General features: G+C 46.1%; 1 protein-coding gene across 10 annotated transcripts in view; it reads left to right on the top strand.

The window, feature by feature from the left end:
- ntng1a (netrin g1a) overlaps window positions 1-21,118 on the top strand; it is a 120,235-nt gene that overhangs the window by 41,555 nt on the left and 57,562 nt on the right. For all 10 annotated transcript variants that reach the window (XM_061064352.1, XM_061064354.1, XM_061064351.1 and 7 more), the window contains exon 3: window positions 10,486-11,129. In XM_061064352.1, coding sequence (XP_060920335.1) covers window positions 10,486-11,129 — 644 coding nt within the window. The remainder of the gene's footprint in view (window positions 1-10,485; window positions 11,130-21,118) is intronic.

Genomic DNA, 21,118 nt, shown 5'->3' with positions numbered 1-21,118 from the left:
TGTGTCTGTCTGTGTGTGTGTGTGTGTGTGTGTGTCTGTGTGTGTGTCTGTGTGTGCGTGTGTGTGTGTGTGTGTGTGTCTGTGTGTGTGTGTGTGTGTGTCTGTGTGTGTGTGTCTGTGTGTGTGTGTGTGTGTGTCTGTGTGTGTGTGTGTGTCTGTGTGTGCGTGTGTGTGTGTGTTCTCCCATGTTGCTGTCAGTGTGTCTGAGTGTCGTGATCCTCAGAGCTCGGAGAGGAAAAGGCCCGAGCTCTTTTTCCCAGGAGTCAGCTGCCAATCATTTTCTCAGATTCAGTGTTAAGAGAAAAAAAAGGAGGAGGGGGAGGTGGGGGGGAGACAGAGAAAAGAAGAATAAAGGAGGGAAAGAAGAAGAAAGTGTCCCTGTAGAATGACTAAATAGACCTTCAGTGATCTGACAGAGAAGCCTGGAGCTGAATCACAACGACGCTGCACGCGGTTAAACCTCCGCGCCGAGCGCTCGGCAGCTTCTCCACGTTATTGATTTTAATCATCTCTTAAAAGATCTCACTTTCAAAATAAATAAAATAAGACACCCTAAAGACCCGAGCAAAGGGAATAAAACCTTGTGAATGCAGCAGATGATGACTGATTAGATTTTTCTGACTCCTCCTGCAGACCCCCCCCCCCCCCCCCCCCCCCCCTCGCTGTTAATAGATGGTAGTGGCATCCTCTCTGCGGTTTGTGGAGCCTCTAATGAGCGCTGAAGCCTGATGACGGGGGTCTCGTTGAAAAGGCGTCTCTGGGAGTGAGATATGACGGCACTTATACGACCGTACGAGCGCTCAGAGAGCAGACTATGAGTCGACGCCACGCTGCTCGCCGACTTAGAGGAGGAGACCGCTCTGTCTCACACTCTTTAAATCTGTTCACTAAAACTTCAGCAGCAGCTAAGTGTCACATCATCATCTATTTCTTCAGGCCTGGAGATTAAAGATGCTGTTTGTTAATAATTGGTTTAAAGACAGAGTCAGCAGCTTTCTCTTTCAAAATAAAAGATAGACTTCTCCTAAAGTGAAGCTGCTCCATCGTCTCTTCTGGGCCTCCATACATGTGTGGTGGTGACTGTGTCTGCAGAGACTCTGTCCTCTGACTGGATTTTACTGTTCTGCTTTGTTCTGGTTGACTCGAGATGTTTCTGGGCGGAGCTGGTGTGTTTCCTCCAGCCAATGACAACGCAGCAGGTGAGTTTAGGAGTGGATAATTCAGTGATTGGATGCCAGTTAAACAGGCTGGTGACAAACACCGGGTTAGCTTGTGCTAGCGTGTGTTAGCTTGCAGTGTAGCTACAAGCAGTAAACGTACACACTACGTCCTGCAGTGAGTGGGCGGGGCTTCTGGGGGCGATGAGCCCAGGAGGAGAGGTACAGTTTGAATGTTGAGCTTCATAACAGCGTTTGACGTCCTCCTCCGTTGTGTTTCATTGTCACCTTCCAGTTGTAGTTTACCTTCAGGACAGGAAGCACTCCAGCACTCATTTGTTCAGCAGCAGGTCGCACGGGTTTCTTTCCATGGGGACGAAGCCGGGGTAGCTCCCCGTGCTGGGGTTAGCCTCTTAGCTCGGTCAAGGTGACAGTGATTCATGTTTCTCTGGAGGGCTTCTGTAACGGATCTGTGGCGTTATTATACCATTAAACATACGGGATGCCGGTGCAGGATGGAGGCGGTGGCGAGGGTGTGATGCAGCTTGATGATGTGGACTCCTCAGAGATCATTCTGTTAAAGATAAGGAGAGTGATCATGGCTGCAGGCGGCTCTTCTTTCAGCTCGTCCGGTCTTCAGGTTATCTGACGGGACAGTTTGATGGAGAGACGGCGCTCTGCAGCAGCCAGCAGATCGATCACACCCCCGTGTATTCGCTTGCTGCAGAAATGTCATCTTAATAAAAGATGAATGACACGGGAAAATGAAGGGAAATAACGCTGATCCATTTCTGATGCAGCGGTGGAAAGAAATGTAGACGCCAGAAGACTTTTTTTTGACTGGACAGATAGAGTAGGAAAGCGTGAAAGAGTGTGGAGTGACATGCAGGAAAGGAGCCAACGGGTCGGACTTGAACTTGGGCTGTCCACATGGAGGACTATAGCCTCCGCCCATGGGGCCGCTTGTCCATCTGGTCCTCCACTGAGTGAGATTAATCACAACATTTCAGTAGTTAATCACGATTAATCACATTTTAAACATGTTTGAAATTTAATTATTTCACTTTTAAAAATAAAAATTGTTAGGCTTTTATTTTGAATGTTTGTATTTTCTTACACCGTGTCCTAACAGGACAGGATAATCGCGTCGCCCACGATCAGACGCTCGCTGACCACACTGCATCCGTTTAATATTTCATTCTCCACTCTGTGAATTTCAGTTTCACCTTGCAAACGTGACGAGATCTAGTGCTTTTATTTTGAAGGTGTACAAACTGAAGTGTTGCGCTTTGTATTGTAATGGCTCGTGATGAGCTGGACAAAGTTTTTCTCCGGTGTTGACACAGGTCAAAGGTCAACATTTCAGTAATATGATGAGGATATTATTAATGCTCCGTTATCTCCACTTTGTACAAGAAGCTAATGAGATAATAAGCTAACGAGCTCTGCTGAGGGAGGGCGCCCTCCTTCCTCTTTCCTTGTCCATCTAAGCCAGCGACAAAGAGGAAAAAGAAACAGGACATCTAGGTTAAAATGGCGGGCGACTCCTTCGCGCTGCGACGCTCACGGGCAGTTAAGAATTAGGAATTCATCCTGTGCTTTTATTTTGAAATACGGTAAGGACCTTCTTACAGCCTTAATAGGTGCTTAAAAGAAATGTCATATGTAAGCTTGACTTTGTCCTCGTTCAGGTGTAGCTTTTGTAGCATTCATTTGAATTTCCCTCGGGGTCAATAAAGTATCTATCTATCTATCTAGCGTCCCATCAACCTGTGGAGGTAACAGTGTTAAAGGTCGTCTACCTGCTCGCTGCTCGCTCATATTTAGCGCCCTGCCCCCTTCACGGTTTCCCCCGGTGACTCTCTCACTGTCATATAAACCATCATGTGATGTAAAGTGTTTTTTATATATCCTCTTAACGTGCCGAAGGTTCTCCTCACTGTTGTTTTAGTGCTCGTGAATCTTCTGAATCACGATGGACGACGTACATGAGGACGTTTACTCCTCGCCTCGCCTCATAACCTCCGCCCGCTCGACTGCACGCCGCTCTGAGGGGCTTCAGGTGTTTGAACGCCCGTTTGTGTTTCCCCTCTGGTGCCACAAAACAGTATTTTTCACCTGCTGGAGCAGGTTACCGTGTTTGTGTGGGAGGGGGAGCTAACGTCACACAGGTTAATATCAAGACTGAGGAAGTCATTTCATCATTTATTTACAGTTTAGATTGTCTCACAAAATGTAGAATTAAGGGTTGAACACCAAGATAACAGCCTCGCCATAGGAGAGTGTGTGTTACAGCTCCACAAAAAAGAGGCTCCCCCTGCTGACTGGCTGCAGTATAGCTCATAAGCTCCGCCTCCTCCATGTAAACAGATGATTCAAACTCTAAAGTTAAACTATATGTCATATACATTAGTTTCAGTTGTCATGGTTACTGCTTATGCACGCTGATTTAGGTCCAGGTGTTTTCTGAGACAATTATGTTTAATATAAGAAAATGAATATAACGTCATGATTGACAGCTGTGTTGACCAATGAGGTTACTGCGTTGCTGTGTGCGTCGGATTATCAGAGCAGAGGAGGAGCGGTGAGAGGAAACGTAACAACCACGAACACTAGCGTTGTTGAACGTTCCATAACTGTGAGGGTCTGCTTCAAAACCGACACAAGATCAGGGCCGTATCCGAATTGCCAAGTACCTACTCAATCTTTCAGTAGGCAGTACGTACTGTCAGTGCTGTATACTGTTTAGTACCTACTATTCAGTAGGCACACACAGTAGGCAGATATTTGTCCCTACTTCTTCTGATTCATTCAGTATGGAAGTGACGTCATTTATGTTTCCCAAACCGGCCGCATCCACCCGTTTTTTTTCTTCTTTGTTTTTTTTTTAGCTTTATTCAAGAGGAGTAATGCGCATATACAGTCAGGTAAACAAAAAACATATCACAATGTAAATCAAGTAAAAGATTAAATAACTAAATAACATACAGTACATAAAGAAAAGAACAAATGAAAGACAGTAATATACAGAATATAAAATAAACCAATAAAGACACATTTAAATAGTGAAATCATTATTTAAATAGAGGGAGAAAGGTTTTATAATAATGCAGACATTTGTTTTATTTTCTGTTGTTAATTTAAAGTAGTGATTTCAGTCAGGACTTTAACTCTAGATTAAAAATGTATTAAATTAATCCACGCTCGTTTGTTTTGATTTGGAGGCGGACATGACGTGACGATTTACGTTTAATTTCGTACAGCATTGTGGGAGTTAGTATACAATTCATTTCCTGAAAGCACGCATCCGATCCATACTGCATGAAACCCGGAAGTTAGTATCCATACTGAAATGTTCAGTACACTGAGGTGGACCCAAAAAATGCACACTGAACTGTGACAATTCGGAAAGGGCCCTGTTCTGTTGATTGAATCCACCTGAGCGACCTTTGACCTTTGAGCAGAAGGTTAAATGTGTGTTTAGTTAGAGGAAGAGAGGGACATAAATACTGCAGCTCCAGAAGCAGGTCTCTTCTGCACAGCCTGGAAGTATTTTGGCTTCACTTTCGCACAGCGGGTGGAGGAGGAGCTGCGTCGTTCCTTCAACTCGAACAATGATTCAATACATTCCTCTGCTTTGAATATTTTTATGGTTTCTTTAAAAATGTCCTCATTAGAAAACTTTAATAAAATCTATGAAAATATATTCAAGGACCATTTCTGATCTGAGGCCAGTTGGCTGCTCTGTGGTGGTGTGTGTGTGTGTGTGTGTGAGTGTAGATGTGTGCGTGTGTGAGTCCAGGTCCCCCGTCTTGTTGTTGACCGCGGTCCAGGCCGCTCGACCTCCGGACGACCCTGAGCCATTTGAAAATATGATTGTAATCCTTGTGAGGATTTGGCCTGGGTGTCTATTACCACTGTAATCTGTCACACTGGCATCCAATATTCATTCCGCGTCCAGGTTAAGCCCCTCTCTCTGTCTGCATCACCCATCACTGTGGGAGAGGGGGGGGGGGGGTATCCTGTAAAGGTGTTGGCATGACTAGAGAGAGAGAGGGAGGGAGAGAGAGAGAGAGAGGGAGGGAGGGAGGGTTTGAAATTGAGAGAGCGCTGCTTCAATCAGGCCTCTGGGTCGGGGAAGAAGAAATCTATCGGCGAACACAAGGTCTCATTAATGCAGCTGGGATGGCTTTAACCCACACCTGCCTGCCTTACACACACACACACACACACACACACACACACACACACACACACACACACACACACAGACACTCATGCACACGCACACAGACACACACACACCTTGCAGAAAAAGTGAGCTGAATACATGGAGGAGAATGGGTAGCTGTCAGACTTTCAGAGAAGAGGCTTCTGGGTAATCCGTTGATTATCGGTGTTCATTGATTTATTATGTTTATGGATCGTGGACTACCTGAGCGAGAGCATAGCGCCATCTGTATGTTAGAGAGCTTACTGAATAACAAGCCAGAATGCCCATCTCTGCCCCGGGTGTTTTTATTTAGTTCAAATATTTAAAATATGTCCTTTCTGTTTCAGAATCAGAATCAGCTTTAACCAGGTATGCTTAAACACACAAGGAATTTAACTTTGGTAAACTGTGCTCTCTTTGTACAAAGGTATAATATTAAATATCAACAAAAAACACAACAATAAACAAATAAGCAAAGACTAATATCTACAGGGCTACATAAGATAATATAAGATATCATTCAGATTCATTTGAAGCCCTTCATGCACGTTGTTTTCCTCATCGTTGTTTTCCAAGGCAAGGCAACTGCATGGGACCCCAGACCAGTAGGGGGGGCACTGAGGGCTCACAAACTTAAACCAAAAGCAGCGACCCAAAATGTGCAACGACAGTAGGAAACCTCCCTAAGGGGGCCCCATCTGAGAGCGTTGCATGCATTAAGGCTATTGCTGTGAAAGCAAAGAAGAGGAATCATCCGTCTATTGGAGAGAAAGAAGAAAGAGGAAGAAGCAGGAAGTGGAGTAATCGGGACACTGGCAAACAGGGCGAGACCTTATTAGACTTATTTGTCGCCTCGTCTCACAGACAGCTGTCAATCACAGCAGCGCGAACACCACAAAGGTTAAACTGACTTTTATTTTGGCCAAATTCAGAAACTCCATTACAAACATCTCTAATGCTTTCACAGTGAGGTTTCAGTGCACTGTTTTTTGTGTAAAAAGTTACATATGTTCTCATCGCACTCATTTGAATATTGTTCACTGAAGTTCAACTTTTGTCCCGCCCCTTTCTCGCGTCCAATGCATGCGCCTGCTCGCTAAGCATCCCATAATCCTTTGCCCTACTCGTGTGTCGCATCCAATACAAAGTGAATGGGGCACGATAACTGTCACATATAGTGTGACCGGGGCCGTCAGAGTGATGAACGCTGGTTGGAGGGGCCCCCACTTGATTTTTGCCTCGGGCCCCACCAGACTCTAGAATCTGTTTGTTCATTCTGTTCTGTGAGGTATTTAAGACCTAGCATATTTTTAACTCAGGAATGAAATAATTTGTGTGTTTGATCAGTAAAGTGTTTCAGTTTCAGAGGCACGATAACGCATCTGAAGTCTGAAACACGTAGCAGAACGAGAGCCTTCATGTCACACTGCTTTAGACGAGCAACGTCAAGTGTCCTCATTCTTCAGTGAGTGCATCAAGATAAAGAGTTCTGTAAGTCGTCTCACAGCCTTCACAGAGAGCCGCTGTGAGCAGCTCAACATTTAGAGGAACGTTTTTTTTACCCGTTGATGTTTGGTTGATATTTATTCCTGCAGTCAGTCGGAGAAATGAGCCTGATCAGTGAGACAATAAACGGGGACGGAGCCAGACGGATCTGGAGCAGCTCCCTGCATGTTGGCATGCACCTGCAGACACACACACACACACACACACACACACACACACACACACACATTCTCTCTCTCCCATTATCGCTCTGCATCACAATGCTAATAATCGGATTAGGCCGCTGTGTTTTGGGAGGGTCCAGAGCATCTCTATTAGCGCCAATTTAGTGTGACTTATCCGCTCCAGTAACCTGAGCTTGGGCTCCGCGGTGTGCGCTGGCCGTCCCCCGTCCTGGCCACTTCTCATCACACTGGGATTAATGGAAACATCTTTTGTAATTAGAGAAATGCAGCAGAGCCGGCTGCTGTCAGTTATCGTAATGTGTGCCAAACCATTAATCGGCTAACAGAGCCCTCAGAGGCGCCCTACAGTAAAACACAGAAACCTGCCATCGATTCTCCCCCGGCCCCGATACTCAGCATTTTATCTCCTCTCTGGGCTGTGGGACGACCGCCGAGGTTATTGATCTTCATAAAGGCGGTGTTTTGTCGTTGGCGAGAAGCTGAGGAGACGGTAATGAAAGGTATTTAACCTGCGTGTTCGCTGGCCTAGCGGGCCGAGCTTCCAGGTGCTACGCAGCAGATTTTCAGCTGCTGGGCCACAAAGATCGCTAGAGCTACATCTCTGTCTGATTACAGAGATGAGCTGTTCCTGTGTGTGTGTGTGTGTGTGTGTGTGTGTGTGTGTCTCTGTGTGTGTGTGTGTGTGTGTGTGTGTGTGTCTCTGTGTGTGTGTCTCTGTGTGTGTGTGTGTGTCTCTGTGTGTGTGTGTGTCTCTGTGTGTGTGTGTGTGTGTGTGTGTGTGTGTGTGTGTGTGTCTCTGTGTGTGTGTGTGTGTGTGTGTGTGTGTGTGTGTGTGTGTGTGTGTCTCTGTGTGTGTGTGTGTGTGTGTGTGTTACTGTAAGTGCTTCTGCCTGATTCAGACGTAAAGGACATCAAAGCTTGACCTCAGATACAGCTGCTCACATAAAGACAGGAAGTGATGACTTACTCTACAAAGTAAAGGCTGAGGCTGAAACAGAGGCTTTGATGAAGGCATTTTATATTTGTATTCACTGATGGACATGTACTCACCTTCAGGACCTGAGATCTATTTTTAGACACTGCTATCAGTGTCTGTGTTAGAGTTAGGGTTACCTGAACACGCCCTGAACTTAACTTAACCCCCGTTTTCTGCCCTTTGTGATGTCATGAAGGGACCATCTCCAAACGGCATGTTTGAGCACACATTTTCTGAAAAGTGGAGCAGGCAGAAGACAGAGAGGATGGACTTTTCTCATCATTGGGGGGTTTGTAGACAGACTAGAGACACATGTTAGAGTTAGAGAAACATGGAGAAGAGGATTTTACAGAATATGTGACCTTTAAAAAGGACTATCAGTGAATGGATGCTAATTTTGTAGTATTTTTCGCCAGTCAAAATGAAGCAAATCTTACTCAGAGAAGTCTGCATAGTTAAAAAGTGAGGCGATAAATCCCAATTGGAAAAATAGAATCACTGATTTGAAACCAGGGATTTCTCAAAAATGAACGTCGAAAACATTTAAAAGCTCTCAGGGACCGATGGAAACAGAACAGAGTGCAAATCAGAAGAATGCACAAGAGAAAGAGAGAGTAGTTCTTGTTTATTTAGACAGTTATAGAACAGTATCAATAACAGTTAATAAAGCATATCATATCTGTTCCTTCTGAGGCGCTCTGAATGTCATTGGATTATATTTTAAGGTCTTCCATTAAAGACTGCTCATTTTCAGCAGTCCCTCAGCAGCACTGTCGGCCCTCCTTCATGCAGAGTGTGTTTTTTTAGAGACCGTCCACACCTCTCAGCACGCATAACTGTCACCTGTGAGTTATTACACATCTGTCCAAGGATGCTCCCCGCACCAGATGCTGCAGTTAATGGCACACCTAACCTCCCACAGTGAAACGCTACACTGAAACCCAAGTGGAATTTTCCACTGCCACTTTGCCCCCCCCCCCCCCCCCCCCCCCCACCACCACCAACAGTCAGGGACCTGACGGAGACCTGTTTCATTGTCACCTTGCCTTCGAGGACGGAGAAAAACCTGCAAAGCTTATTAGCCGAACGGAGCTGATTCTCCCTCTAACTCTAATTCTAATCTCTGCCTCACCGCTTCATTAGACTGTGTTACATCAGAGGCCTGTCCTCACACACACACACACACACACACACACACACACACACGAACACGCACACTCTCACACACACTCACACACACTCACACACACACACACACACACACACACACACACACACACACACACACACACACACAGGGTGACATCTCCCATCTAATCAAGTAGTGGATTATCTTGTCCTGATAAATTGGAGCTTGTAGCACTCCTCATGGAGGAGTGAACCCCCCCCTACCCCCTCCCGACAGCTCGGCGGAGCCCCCAGGGAGCACGGAGAGAACATCGCCCCGTAATGATTTGTGGTAAATCGGACAAATGTTTTTGGAAAGACCTCTTTCAAGCATGGGGGGAGACGAATGTTCAGCTTCAAAGACACTCGAAACCACAAGTCAGATATAAAAATAGACATCTATTAAACCTCCGAGAGCGAAGACGATGAAAACACAGACGTGAAGTCCGCTGCTCAGCCTCTTTTTAAATGAATCCAATTGTAAGAATAAATGAGGTGCAAGAGCTGCCCGGGATACTGAGAGGTCCTCAAAGGTACGCTGAGCTCTGGAAAAGTAATACACACACACATGACACATTAGTCCTGTAAGAACTGTGCTTGTAATCCAGAAGGGTAAAATCCTCATGACCTCAAATGTTGATGAACAGCTGCAGAGATTGAGTAGAAGAAGTGGACGTAGCCTCAGACATCAATGCAGAAGTGTTTTAAACTGCATTCCTTTCAATGACCACCAGGGGCTGACTCTGCTGGAAGTCTGACTGTGTAGAGGTCGATGATAAAATATTGATTAATGAGTTTATGGTCTCAATCTGTAGTTTCAAGTCTTCTGCAACACAGCGTGATGTTCATTTAGTACACATTGAGAGGGGGGAGTTAGGGCGGGGCTACCTGGGATTGAAAAGTCACCACCATGGTTGTGTGATGAGAGCAATCCACCACCCGCACTGCAGTCAGACATGCACACACACATAGCGCTGTGCTCCCCCGCTGGCTCAGATGATCCTGTCTCTCCTCTGTAACGCCTCTGTTACTACCTCTGAAGACGCTACAGAGGGGGGGGGGGTCACTTCATCCCTCGATTACGCCTCCACATCATTCAGATTGAAGGTGAAACATCACAGGGGCTGATATGTTTTAGTGAGTGGACCCAGTCACTCAATTTCTTACTACTCTCCTGATGCCATGCTGATATGAGAGACTGAGTTCTGGTCATGGTTATTAGTTCCTGTTTCTTCTCTCACTAACACCTGCTTTCCTTTTCCTCCTCTTGTCTTTCTGCAGGAGAACCCGTACATGTGTAATAACGAATGTGACGCCACCACAGAAGAACTGGCCCACCCTCCAGAGCTCATGTTTGACATCGAGGGTCGTAACCCCACGACCTTCTGGCAGTCCACGTCCTGGAAGAAGTACCCGAAGGCTCTGCTGGTCAACATCACGCTGTCCTGGAACAAGACCATCGAGCTGACGGACGACATCGTCCTCACCTTCGAGTCCGGCCGGCCCGAGCAGATGGTTCTGGAGAAGTCTCTGGATTACGGACGAAGCTGGCAGCCGTACCAGTTCTACGCCACGGACTGCCTGGACGCCTTCACCATGGAGCCCAAGACGGTCCAGGACCTGACCCAGCACACCCTGCTGGACATCATCTGCACCGAGGACTACTCTCGAGGCTACGTGTGGAAGTACGATAAAACTGTTCGCTTTGAGATCAAGGACCGCTTTGCTCTGTTCGCCGGACCCCGCCTCCACAACATGGCTTCACTTTATGGTCAGCTGGACACGACCAAGAACCTGAGGGACTTCTTCACCATCACAGACCTGAGGATCCGCCTCCTGAGGCCCGCCACAGGAGCTACGATGGTGGACGAGAACAACCTGTCCAGATACTTCTACGCCATCTCTGACATCAAAGTCCAGGGCAGGTAAGACCCCAATGCAGACGCTGAGGGACGGCCTCAGTGCCGGGTTAGCAGCTGATGGGATCTGTTCTGACGCCGATCCATCAGGACGGTCAGTGTGTGCGTTCTGTCTCAGTCATGATGTAGCGTACAGCATAGAGCTGCAGGCGTGCATGTGTGTGTCACCTTGCAGGGCTTTGCACATTCAGAAAACAATTTTTCCGCGATCATTTCGTTTCTTCAAGGTTTCTGTCTGGTAAAAGTTCTTCCTCTCCTCTGTAACTGTGTTGCTCAGTGCTGTGCTCATGGTGGATTCATGTCAGGACTTTGTGAATTATATAACTTGAGGTGTTTTCTGAAACAGTTCCGGGGACTTTTTGAAGAGGAACTATCCACTGGGGAGTTCCATGAGATCTACACACCGTGGTACCTACTCTGAAGGTTCCTCTAAACGGGAATCTAGGAACTGAAATAGTTTATTCAGTATGGAATGAATAAAAAAGGAGGAGAATTCCAACGGGTCCTAGTAAGTACTCTCTCCCAGCACCATGGCAGTTCAAATGCAGACAGAAAAGAACTCCCCATGGTGTGTACATCTCAGGAAACTCCCTCATGGATAGTTCCTCTTCAAAAAGTCCCCGGAACTGTTTCAGAAAACACCTCAAGTTATATAACAGACAGAACGGTTAGAATAGAATAGAACTTTATTTGTCCACAAAGTGGAAAATTGTCTTTGGCTTCACAAGAACAAAAAAAAACATTATAACAAACAAGACAACATTCAAGCACAGCAGGAAACCAGGAGAGCGCCTGTAGTCCTCGACAACATCACAGTCAGCATGGTTTGTGAATTTAAAATAATAATTTAGTATAATAATAAGCCAGAGTTTTAAGACATTTCATCAAGTTATAGGTTTAAAAACAGTAATTTCATAAAACAATGTGCAGTTAGAGTTGAGGGGGGGGGGTCGTTTTTTCCTTCATGAATTTTATCATTTTATTGCATTTGGTACAAATGATTTTTTACAGAATGGTTTCTTCTGTAAACACCTGTTGTGATGACAACCTCTCTTTGCTGATTGGTCGCGTGATGGCGTCTCTCTTTGCTGATTGGTCGTGTGATGACGCCTCTCTTTGCTGATTGGTCGCTTGATGGCGTCTCTCTTTGCTGATTGGTCGTGTGATGACTCCTCTCTTTGCTGATTGGTCGTGTGATGACTGTCTTTGCTGATTGGTCGTGTGATGATGCCTCTCTTTGCTGATTGGTCGTGTGATGATGCCTCTCTTTGCTGATTGGTCGTGTGATGACTCTCTTTGCTGATTGGTCGTGTGATGATGCCTCTCTTTGCTGATTGGTCGTGTGATGATGCCTCTCTTTGCTGATTGGTCGTGTGATGACTCTCTTTGCTGATTGGTCGTGTGATGACTCTCTTTGCTGATTGGTCATGTGATGACGCCTCTCTTTGCTGATTGGTCGTGTGACGCCTCTCTTTGCTGATTGGTCGTGTGATGACTCTCTTTGCTGATTGGTCATGTGATGACTCTCTTTGCTGATTGGTCATGTGATGACTCTCTTTGCTGATTGGTCGTGTGATGACTCTCTTTGCTGATTGGTCGTGTGATGACTCTCTTTGCTGATTGGTCGTGTGATGACTCTCTTTGCTGATTGGTCATGTGATGACTCTCTTTGCTGATTGGTCGTGTGATGACTCCTCTCTTTGCTGATTCCTCTGCGTTGTTGTTTTTCTGGTTTTGCTGCAGTGACAGTCCAGTTTCCCAGTAGTGAGGAAAGATGTGATTGCCGTTACCATTCTTTCCAATTAGGCGGCGGATCTATAACGATGTGCGGACTTCACCGGTAGTCAGCACGTCTTAATTAACCAAGCTGCTTACGGCGTGCTGATTCACTCTATTCCTGACGCCAGATTCACTCAGCTGTCTATTAGCCCGTGGAAAACATTAGAAGTAGCATTTCCGCCCGTCAGGTCACTGCTCGTTGTAATTAGTGTTTGATTTACGGGATCCACAGAGGGTCAAATAACACCAAAACAAGACGCCGTTATAGCGTTTTGTGCAAAGGAGCAACAACAGGAGTCAGTGGGGCATAGATCTAAGTGGATGTGTTTGACACTGTGTGCGTTCTCCGTTGAACAGATGTGACTGTGGTTGTAGGGGTGAAGGAATGAAGATTTAATTACTCTTGTTTTGCTTTCTCACATGAGAAGCTGGCGGAGCAGAAGAGCAGAGTGGCGTAACGTCACAACACTTCAGAGATACGAGAGGAAGTGTTGAAGTCAGACAACAAAGCTGCTGTCACAACATCAGTTTGTCTCATCAATGAGGTCGAGTGAACAGAATAAATCAGAGTCTGTTCAGCAGAGTGTGCAGATTAGCATCATGTCATCATTTCATATAATAATGAGAACACAGATGTTGTCACTGCGGTCTTGTTTGATTAATAGACGAACTCGGGGGGGGGGGGGGGGGGGGTTGTTGTTCATTTTTAACTACTCGAGATGAAAGCACGAGAAGACCTTTGTCATGTCTCCATTTCTATGAAGTAAAGGATCAATGAGCCGTGCAGAAGGCAATCATATTTAAAGGAGCAATATGTAACTATGTCACCTAGTGTTTAAAATGGGTACTGCAGTCTAAATTCTGGGGGGGAGCTGTCTCCATGTGGTGGACACTGAAGCTTCAGTGTTTATCCAGCTCTGCATGGGTCTGTAAACCTTTCTGTGTTCTAACCTCTCTCCATTTTTCAAAAACATCTCCAATATTGATCCTAGTTTGAGCACGTTTCTGCTCGTGGAGCTTATTAGAAACATGCAGAGGCTTTTTAGGTCGGGTACAATCACTTCTATCTGAACCACTTCTCTTGACCACTTCCATCACTGCAACACCTGTTGGTTTGACCTGATAACTGCTCTCATATCTGGTGAACCGAGGGGCGTCCAAAACGGCCGTGTATTGAAAACCACCTACCTTCTCTGGTCCAAACAAATCCAGATCATTCAGGAGCAGAATCTAAAGTTAGAAGGAGGACATACTGACTGCTGCATTGTTGTCAGAGAAGCCAGCACTTCAACATAACATGTTTCATTAATGTCTGATCATATAGTAAGATACCTTTATCATTTCACTCTCTACACATCTCACTGATTGGACCTTTAACACCACATTGAAATAATAAATCAAAGACAGCATGCAGAAAAAACTTAGTGGTAAACCTACTGACTCAGGTTTTTGACCATGGGGTCGCTGACCGGGCTGTGTGCAGTGAGAAGTGCTAAAGGAGGAAGCCCCCCCCCCCAGCAAACAGCCTGCTGGTCTTACTGCAATATTTCTGCTGCTGTGACATTATTCAAATGAAAACGGAAAATGCCCCAAAGCTGTTTAATGACACACTAATTTGTTGATTTCTTGAATACTCCATTAAATGAAGCAGAGTGGTGGTCCACACGGCTCTGAGGCTGTGTGAGTGTGCAGGTACCCCCGAGCATAAAGGCTCCATGATAATGAATGCTTCACTCACAAATTGAATTCTTGACGTTTCCTGTGATTGAGAAGGTCATTCAGCCAGACTAACTGGAGGGAATTTACCCACACAAAAGGGTTGGACGCTGCATCCATTCAGCACGCGCTGAAACGAAGGGAGCTGTCATCAAAATGCAGATTATTTATTCTTCCTGAGGAATCATGACCGGACTCACTCCTCCCTGTGGGGCTGTAGATTTGAGAAATGTTCGACCGCCGCGGTTTACCAGCCCGCTGCTTTAAGACGATGCCCGCCTGAGAAATGTTCCCCACTGTTTACCGAAGGTAACACACAGTTCAGACATAATGAGACACACTGAACACAGAGAGGCTTCACTCTTCTCCCCCCTCCCCCTCCCCATGGAGAATCACTGCTCAGCCCCTTTCTCCAAGCGTCGGATACGAGACATAAGCTCCTTAACCCCAGAATATGGTTCTCTGAGACTTGGCGGGAGCGATTTTGCAGTGCAGGGAGGTTGGATGTGGAATATTTCAGTGTGCTGGACTCAGCAGCTACCCTCCTGGATCGGGGGGGGGGGGGGGGTGCAGGGAGATACAGTAGGAGAGCTTGCAGATTTTCAGTGTGAGAAACAAAGACAGGAACCTAAGCTCCTTCCCAAAGTAGGTCAACCTAGCAAAGATTGAAAAGAAGTGTAAGAAGTTTGCAGGATCAGACCTCTCTCTGTTTGTAGCTCAAGATGTCGCAGAGAATCCAGGAGTGTCATGCATGAACTTTCTATTATGAGGAGGAACCGGACCACAGGCACCGGGGAGAAAAATCGATGCAAAGAATTTCAAATGAAACCAAGCATGGAGCTGTGAGATGGATGTGAACAAAGCCGACTACGCACTGACTTAAACGAATCGGACACGCTCTCTCTTTTATTGTATCAGTCGCGCTCAGTGTGCACACAGAGAGAGAGAGAGAGAGAGAGAGAGAGAGAGAGAGAGAGAGAGAGAGGAGGGAGATGATTTTCTAATTATCTACTGTATGACTTTGGCAGAATGTCTCTGCCTGTCTTTCTTTACATGCTTTACAGTAACTGAAGCATGCAATTTGGCAAACTGTCTCTCCTCCTCCTCCTCCTGTGATCAATACAGTGTAATTAAAGCTGGAGAAGATACAGGCAACTCAAGGATCTCTCTCTCTCTCTCCCCGTCTGTTTTCTCTTCGCTCCGTCTCGCTCTATTTCTCGGCTACAGAGTAGACTTGTCCCTGAAGGGTCTCTGGGTCCCTGTCTTGAATTATACACAAGGACCCAGCCCCATTCCATTTCTGCACCACCACTCAGGGGATGCACGGACTACACACCTGCAGAAAACACCACACAGCCAAAGAATGCACCTACCACTGAGGACTCTGGCTCTGCTAAAACATGAATCACATTCATGGGGTTTTTGAATGGTCGTGCATCCCGCCCTCATTTTCCCCTGAGATGGGAAATCTTTGTATTTCTGAGTCTGAAAAGGAGCTTGTTGCGGTTAGCGGGGTGAAACTACAACGCTAGTTCCTCATATTTTCGACCACTGAAGCTACAGACCAATCACAGATCAGTGGGTGGGAACTCACTCCCAGAATCAAAACTTAACGTCCGCCATATTGCTTGGAAGCTATGCTAATAGTGTCGGTGCTCTCACTGTTTCTATGGACACAGACATAGAGTCTGTTTTCTGCCAGGAATTTACAAGATCAATTCTGGAAGAAATCTCTGAATCAGTTGAGGAAATGGTCTCATGTGTTGAAGTAAACATGTCTGTAAATGTTTTTATTACTATATTTCTACTGCTATACTGTATATTTTGCAGAAACTGTAACGATCGAATGTCCCTCTGGATTAATAAAGTATTTCTGATTCTGAACTAGAGGACCTTAGTGGGAGGGGCCTGCGGTGCTGTGCATTCTGGTGTCTTTCATCCACATGAGCCAAAAAGACACTTTCTGTCTTTTCACGACCAAGAAGGCACCAACTTCAAAATGTATTTCACATTTCTACATATATGACCCAATGTCAATACAGATTCATGTTTCAACGGGTGAAGTATCCCTTTATGTTTTGAATTATCTCGTAACAGCTGCGTGCTGTTTCTTCTGAACCGGTGAAATGCTGCATAGAAATCATTGAAGCTCCACATCCAGCATTTTAATTCCAGGTTGTTTCCACCCTGAGTGCATACAGAGAACCAAAGATATGAAAAGGAAAAAAGGTCTCACCAATCTATTCTGGTGCCAGTGGGAGTCGTGATTCAATTTACAATGTATATACGAATGTGAGGCGTTATCAGGATCTGAAGGGCTAACCCTAACCCGGGGGACGGCTGGTCGCTAGGAACACGGTCCTTCATGAGGCCTCGATTCTCAAGTCGGCAAGTCGGGCACCTAACTCTTTTCCTGAGTTTCTGAGTTGTTGTTCCGACTTGAGCTGGTGTTCATGTGAATTTTAGAACTCGGAATCTCGTTTTTCCCGTTCTGTCCAACACCACATGAATGCACCATACAACTCAAGGACATCACGGAGCCCTGAAGTGCTCTCAGACAAACATAAAACAGAGAGGTGTCAGGTAGAACAAGAAATACAGCGAGGTGTTCAGGTGCATGTTTGACCCGTTGATGTGTTTTAAAATCTTTAGTGAAGATGTTTCAGGACGCAGAGCAGATGTGAGACCGTTCACCATTATTGGCAAAAAGAAATCAAGAGTGTTTCCAAAATGTGAATCTGCTGTGAGCAAACCGCTCTGTTTTCTTTTAGCACCCGTCCACACTCTGTCAGCCCACTAAAGTCCAAAAGTAGAATTCGTGTGAGAAACAGAGAACACAGTGAGACGGTCCATCTCTCCTCAGAGGGTCAGAGTGTCGGGCCTGTCTAATCGCTGTGCAGCTCAGTGAGCGTCTGCTTCAGTTGCAGCTGTTTCAACTACAGATCAGCAATTTGGTGAGTGATGGCTCTATCGGCTCTCCCCCCCCCCCCCCTCCCCCTAAGGGATGAACAAACAAGGAGTCAATCTGCTTTCCTCCCCCCTCCTCCTCCTCCCCCTCCTCAGCACTGGGCTCGCTCTCTCTCAGGCGGCCCGCCAGTCGACAGATAATCTATTTGTGCTAATTTCATGTTTCTCCTGCCCACTCCTCTCCTGAATCAGTCATTCCACTCGTCTGCCCTCCTCAGTCGCTCTCTGTCTGCCACCATAAGTGTCTTTTTACCTTCCGCTGTGCTCTGCTCTTCTGCTGCCTTTCTCTTTTTAATCAGCTCTCTGCATCCGTCATTGTTTTTAGGACGGGAGCGGCGATTGGTTCAGATATCTGTGACCATCTGTTAACGTGTTGGTGCACGGCTGCAGTCAGACAACCCTCAACCTTTTGTTTGAGCAGCAGAGAGCGGTTTAGTCTAATGTCATATTATATATATATTATACAGTGGAGGAACTCTGAGACGCCTGGTCAGAGAGGAGGTCCAGGACGTGTTGATGTTCTGTGTGTGGTTGTAATCAGACTCCGGTTCATTGTGTCCCCGTCCGTCAGGCTGTCAGGCTGCTGTCCACACTGACAGATACAGTTTCTGCTCATGAAACCATGATCGTCCCATTATCATCGTTATGACTCAAAGTTTGATGCAATGAAGTAAAAATATCACAGGGACATGCAGCAGAGACGTGAGGCAGATCGTCGACCTGCTCACCTGTGAGGCGTGTACGATCGACTGCCACCTCCCGTCCCCTCAGAGTATGAACAAACCTGCAACATGTTCCTTCAAAATAAGAGCACAGCGTACACAGCTTTGTCTCCCCTGACACACATGCCTGTCCCACTGAAGACCACTTGGTGACCGTCCTTTGAGTCCCTTTAAAGTCTGTCTCTCACAGTTTGAGTATTTCCTGCGTCCTGAAACATTTTCAGCTTCTTTGTAAGCGTGTGTATTTGGAGACAGTATTTGTGTTCTGAGTGATTCACTTCTCTGCGTGGTGTGTTGTTTTTCAGTGAATGGACTGATTAGATAACAAACAGAGTCAAATTAAATCATTCCATCCTCTGACTCTCTCCTCCGACCTTCGCTCTCCTCTCCTCTCTGCTCTTTTCATCCTCGTCCTCCTCCTCGTCCTCCTCCTCGTCCTCGGAGCAGGAAACACTTCTTTTATTTATTTCTGCTGTGTTTGGAGTCGGTTCAGTTTGAAGCTGCGAGCGCTCTTCCTACACTCACGGCTCCACCGGGACTCGGAGCTCAGGATGCTTTATTAACCGGTGACCTCCAGTTTGCTGCTGAAATATCATCACTCTTCTCTTTGAAGGTCTGTGGATCCTCTGAAGATTTACTGTGCTGCTGGATCAGGGCTGTACCCGACTCTGAGCCATGGTATCTGAAGTAGATTTAGCTTTTTAATATCAATCTTTGACTTTGTGTTTTTTACTTCAGTGAAGTGCCACACCAAATATCAGCCCACACTTCTCTCATGTTTTTACCTGGCTTTGCTGAGTCATCGTCTTCGTAATGATTGTATTCAGCACGATGTAGAGGTGCAGAGAAGTTTAAAGTCTAAATGAGAGCTGCATCATTTGTCAAGACATGTAGCTTAAGGCTACTTAAAGTGACAGGCCTTCAATTGAAATGGGCTTTTATTACAAGTTTTAGGGTATCAAATGAAGGATGATATTTATTCCTTTTACAAACATTATGTATTATCACATTTCCTCATTACGCCCCCCCCCTCCCCCCGCCCATGCCGAGGTGTTAATTTAGAACCCGTCCCCCAGCCCGTCCAAGGACCCAGATATTTCCAGCTGCAGAGTCGATCCCAACGGTGAACATGTGAGCCTTGGAGGTAAAGACGGTGTGTTTCACATGTGACTGGTGGAACATGAGCTGCAGCAGGAGAATGTGCCGTCACATCTCTGGAGGCCTCAGCTGTCTGTGAACATCATCAGCTGCTGCTGGCTTCATCATGCCGCCGTCACCGCGTTTGTGTCCTTCATGAAGGGGGGGCGAGGACGGAGCGTTACTCCTGGATGACGGGACAAAAATATCCTATACACTGACATGTTTCCTGTCAATCAAGTCTTGGTTCAGATGTTTAATTAGCTTTCATTAAGACGAGGGGCTGCAGATTAAACTCGGCCGGCAGCGTGCCTCCACCACAATGTCAGCTAGACCTTTAAATTATCGAGTGCGGTTAAAGATGGACGCTGCGTTTTTAAAGTCTTCCCAGTGTAAAAAAGCAAAGCTAATCCTGCTGAGACGCGCTGATTGTGCAGGAGAGATCGTCTGCAGCATTTATGCCCCGCCCCTTCCTCTAACGGAAAAAACACACAACTTCCTGCTTAAAGGTCAAAGGTCGCTTAGGTGGGTTCAGTCCACTGCAGAACAGATTCTTGTGTCGGCTTGAAGCAGACTCTCACGGTTATAGAAAGTTCAATGATTCTCGTGGTCGTTACGTTTCCTCCTCTACACTGATGATCCGCTGCACACAGCAACGCAGGAGCCTCATTGGTCAACACAGCTGTCAATCATGATGTTATACTCCTTTTCATTAAAAATCAACTTCTCAGAAAAATGAACAGAAGAAGCTATAATGACAGAAAAAAATGCATATAGTTGACCTTTGACCTCCTCACATATAGCTGCAGGAGCGGATAGAAATGATTCTGCTCAATGTGTGACCTCTGAACCCATCTCCTCTCCGCTCCCTACACGCTGCTTTAAGATGTGTTGTTAGGGACGCATTCTGTCCTCAGAAGACGTGAATGTTTCCTGACCCCCCGGGCATAAACAGCTCCGATAAAGAAGTTAATCTGAAGAGAACACAGACACTTCATTTTCTCCACAGAGATAACATCGTGTGTGACAGAAATCAACTCGTGTTGTTTTGAACGCTGACACTGAAGTGGCTGATTTTATCTCAAACCGAGCTCAGATTTATTTTTAGTTTGTTTAACACAGAATCACGCAGACTTCTCACTCTGTATTTAAAGACTCTCAAGCGGGGGGAGATGATGATGATGAAACGCTCTTCATACATGCACTGGATGTGACTTAACATTAAACATGTTCAGGAAGTGTTGGGCTGAGGTTCAAACATTTTGATAACATCCACACACAGCTTCCTCTTTATTCTAAACAACAAGTTGGAACGTCTTTATTTTATTTCCTCTGTCGTCCTCAGAAGGTGAGGTGAGCTTATGGCGGACTTAGACCTTAGTCTGAAAGGACCCAGACTTTCTCCATGAGTAAACGAGCAGCGATTCAAAATCCTCCTCATGTTGACCATTCATGATGTCAGTGTGTGAAACCTTTATTTATCTGATACTGACTTCAGTAGAAACCCTCACTTCATTTCAGCTACTGTCTCTTTAAGACCCGCCTCCCCATGTGCCCACTCTCTTCTGATTGGCCAGCTCTCTGGAAGCCTTCCTGTGGGGGGGCAGAACGCTGCAGGGCTGCCAGGTCTGGCAGGTCTGGGAGAAGAGAGTCTATGTAATCTCAGCTCTCTCC

This window comes from Labrus mixtus, chromosome 19 (genome assembly GCF_963584025.1).
Source record: "Labrus mixtus chromosome 19, fLabMix1.1, whole genome shotgun sequence".
Classification (NCBI taxonomy): Eukaryota; Metazoa; Chordata; class Actinopteri; order Labriformes; family Labridae; genus Labrus; species Labrus mixtus.
Note: the sequence above shows the minus strand (reverse complement) of the source record. Positions and strands in the feature narration are given on the sequence as shown.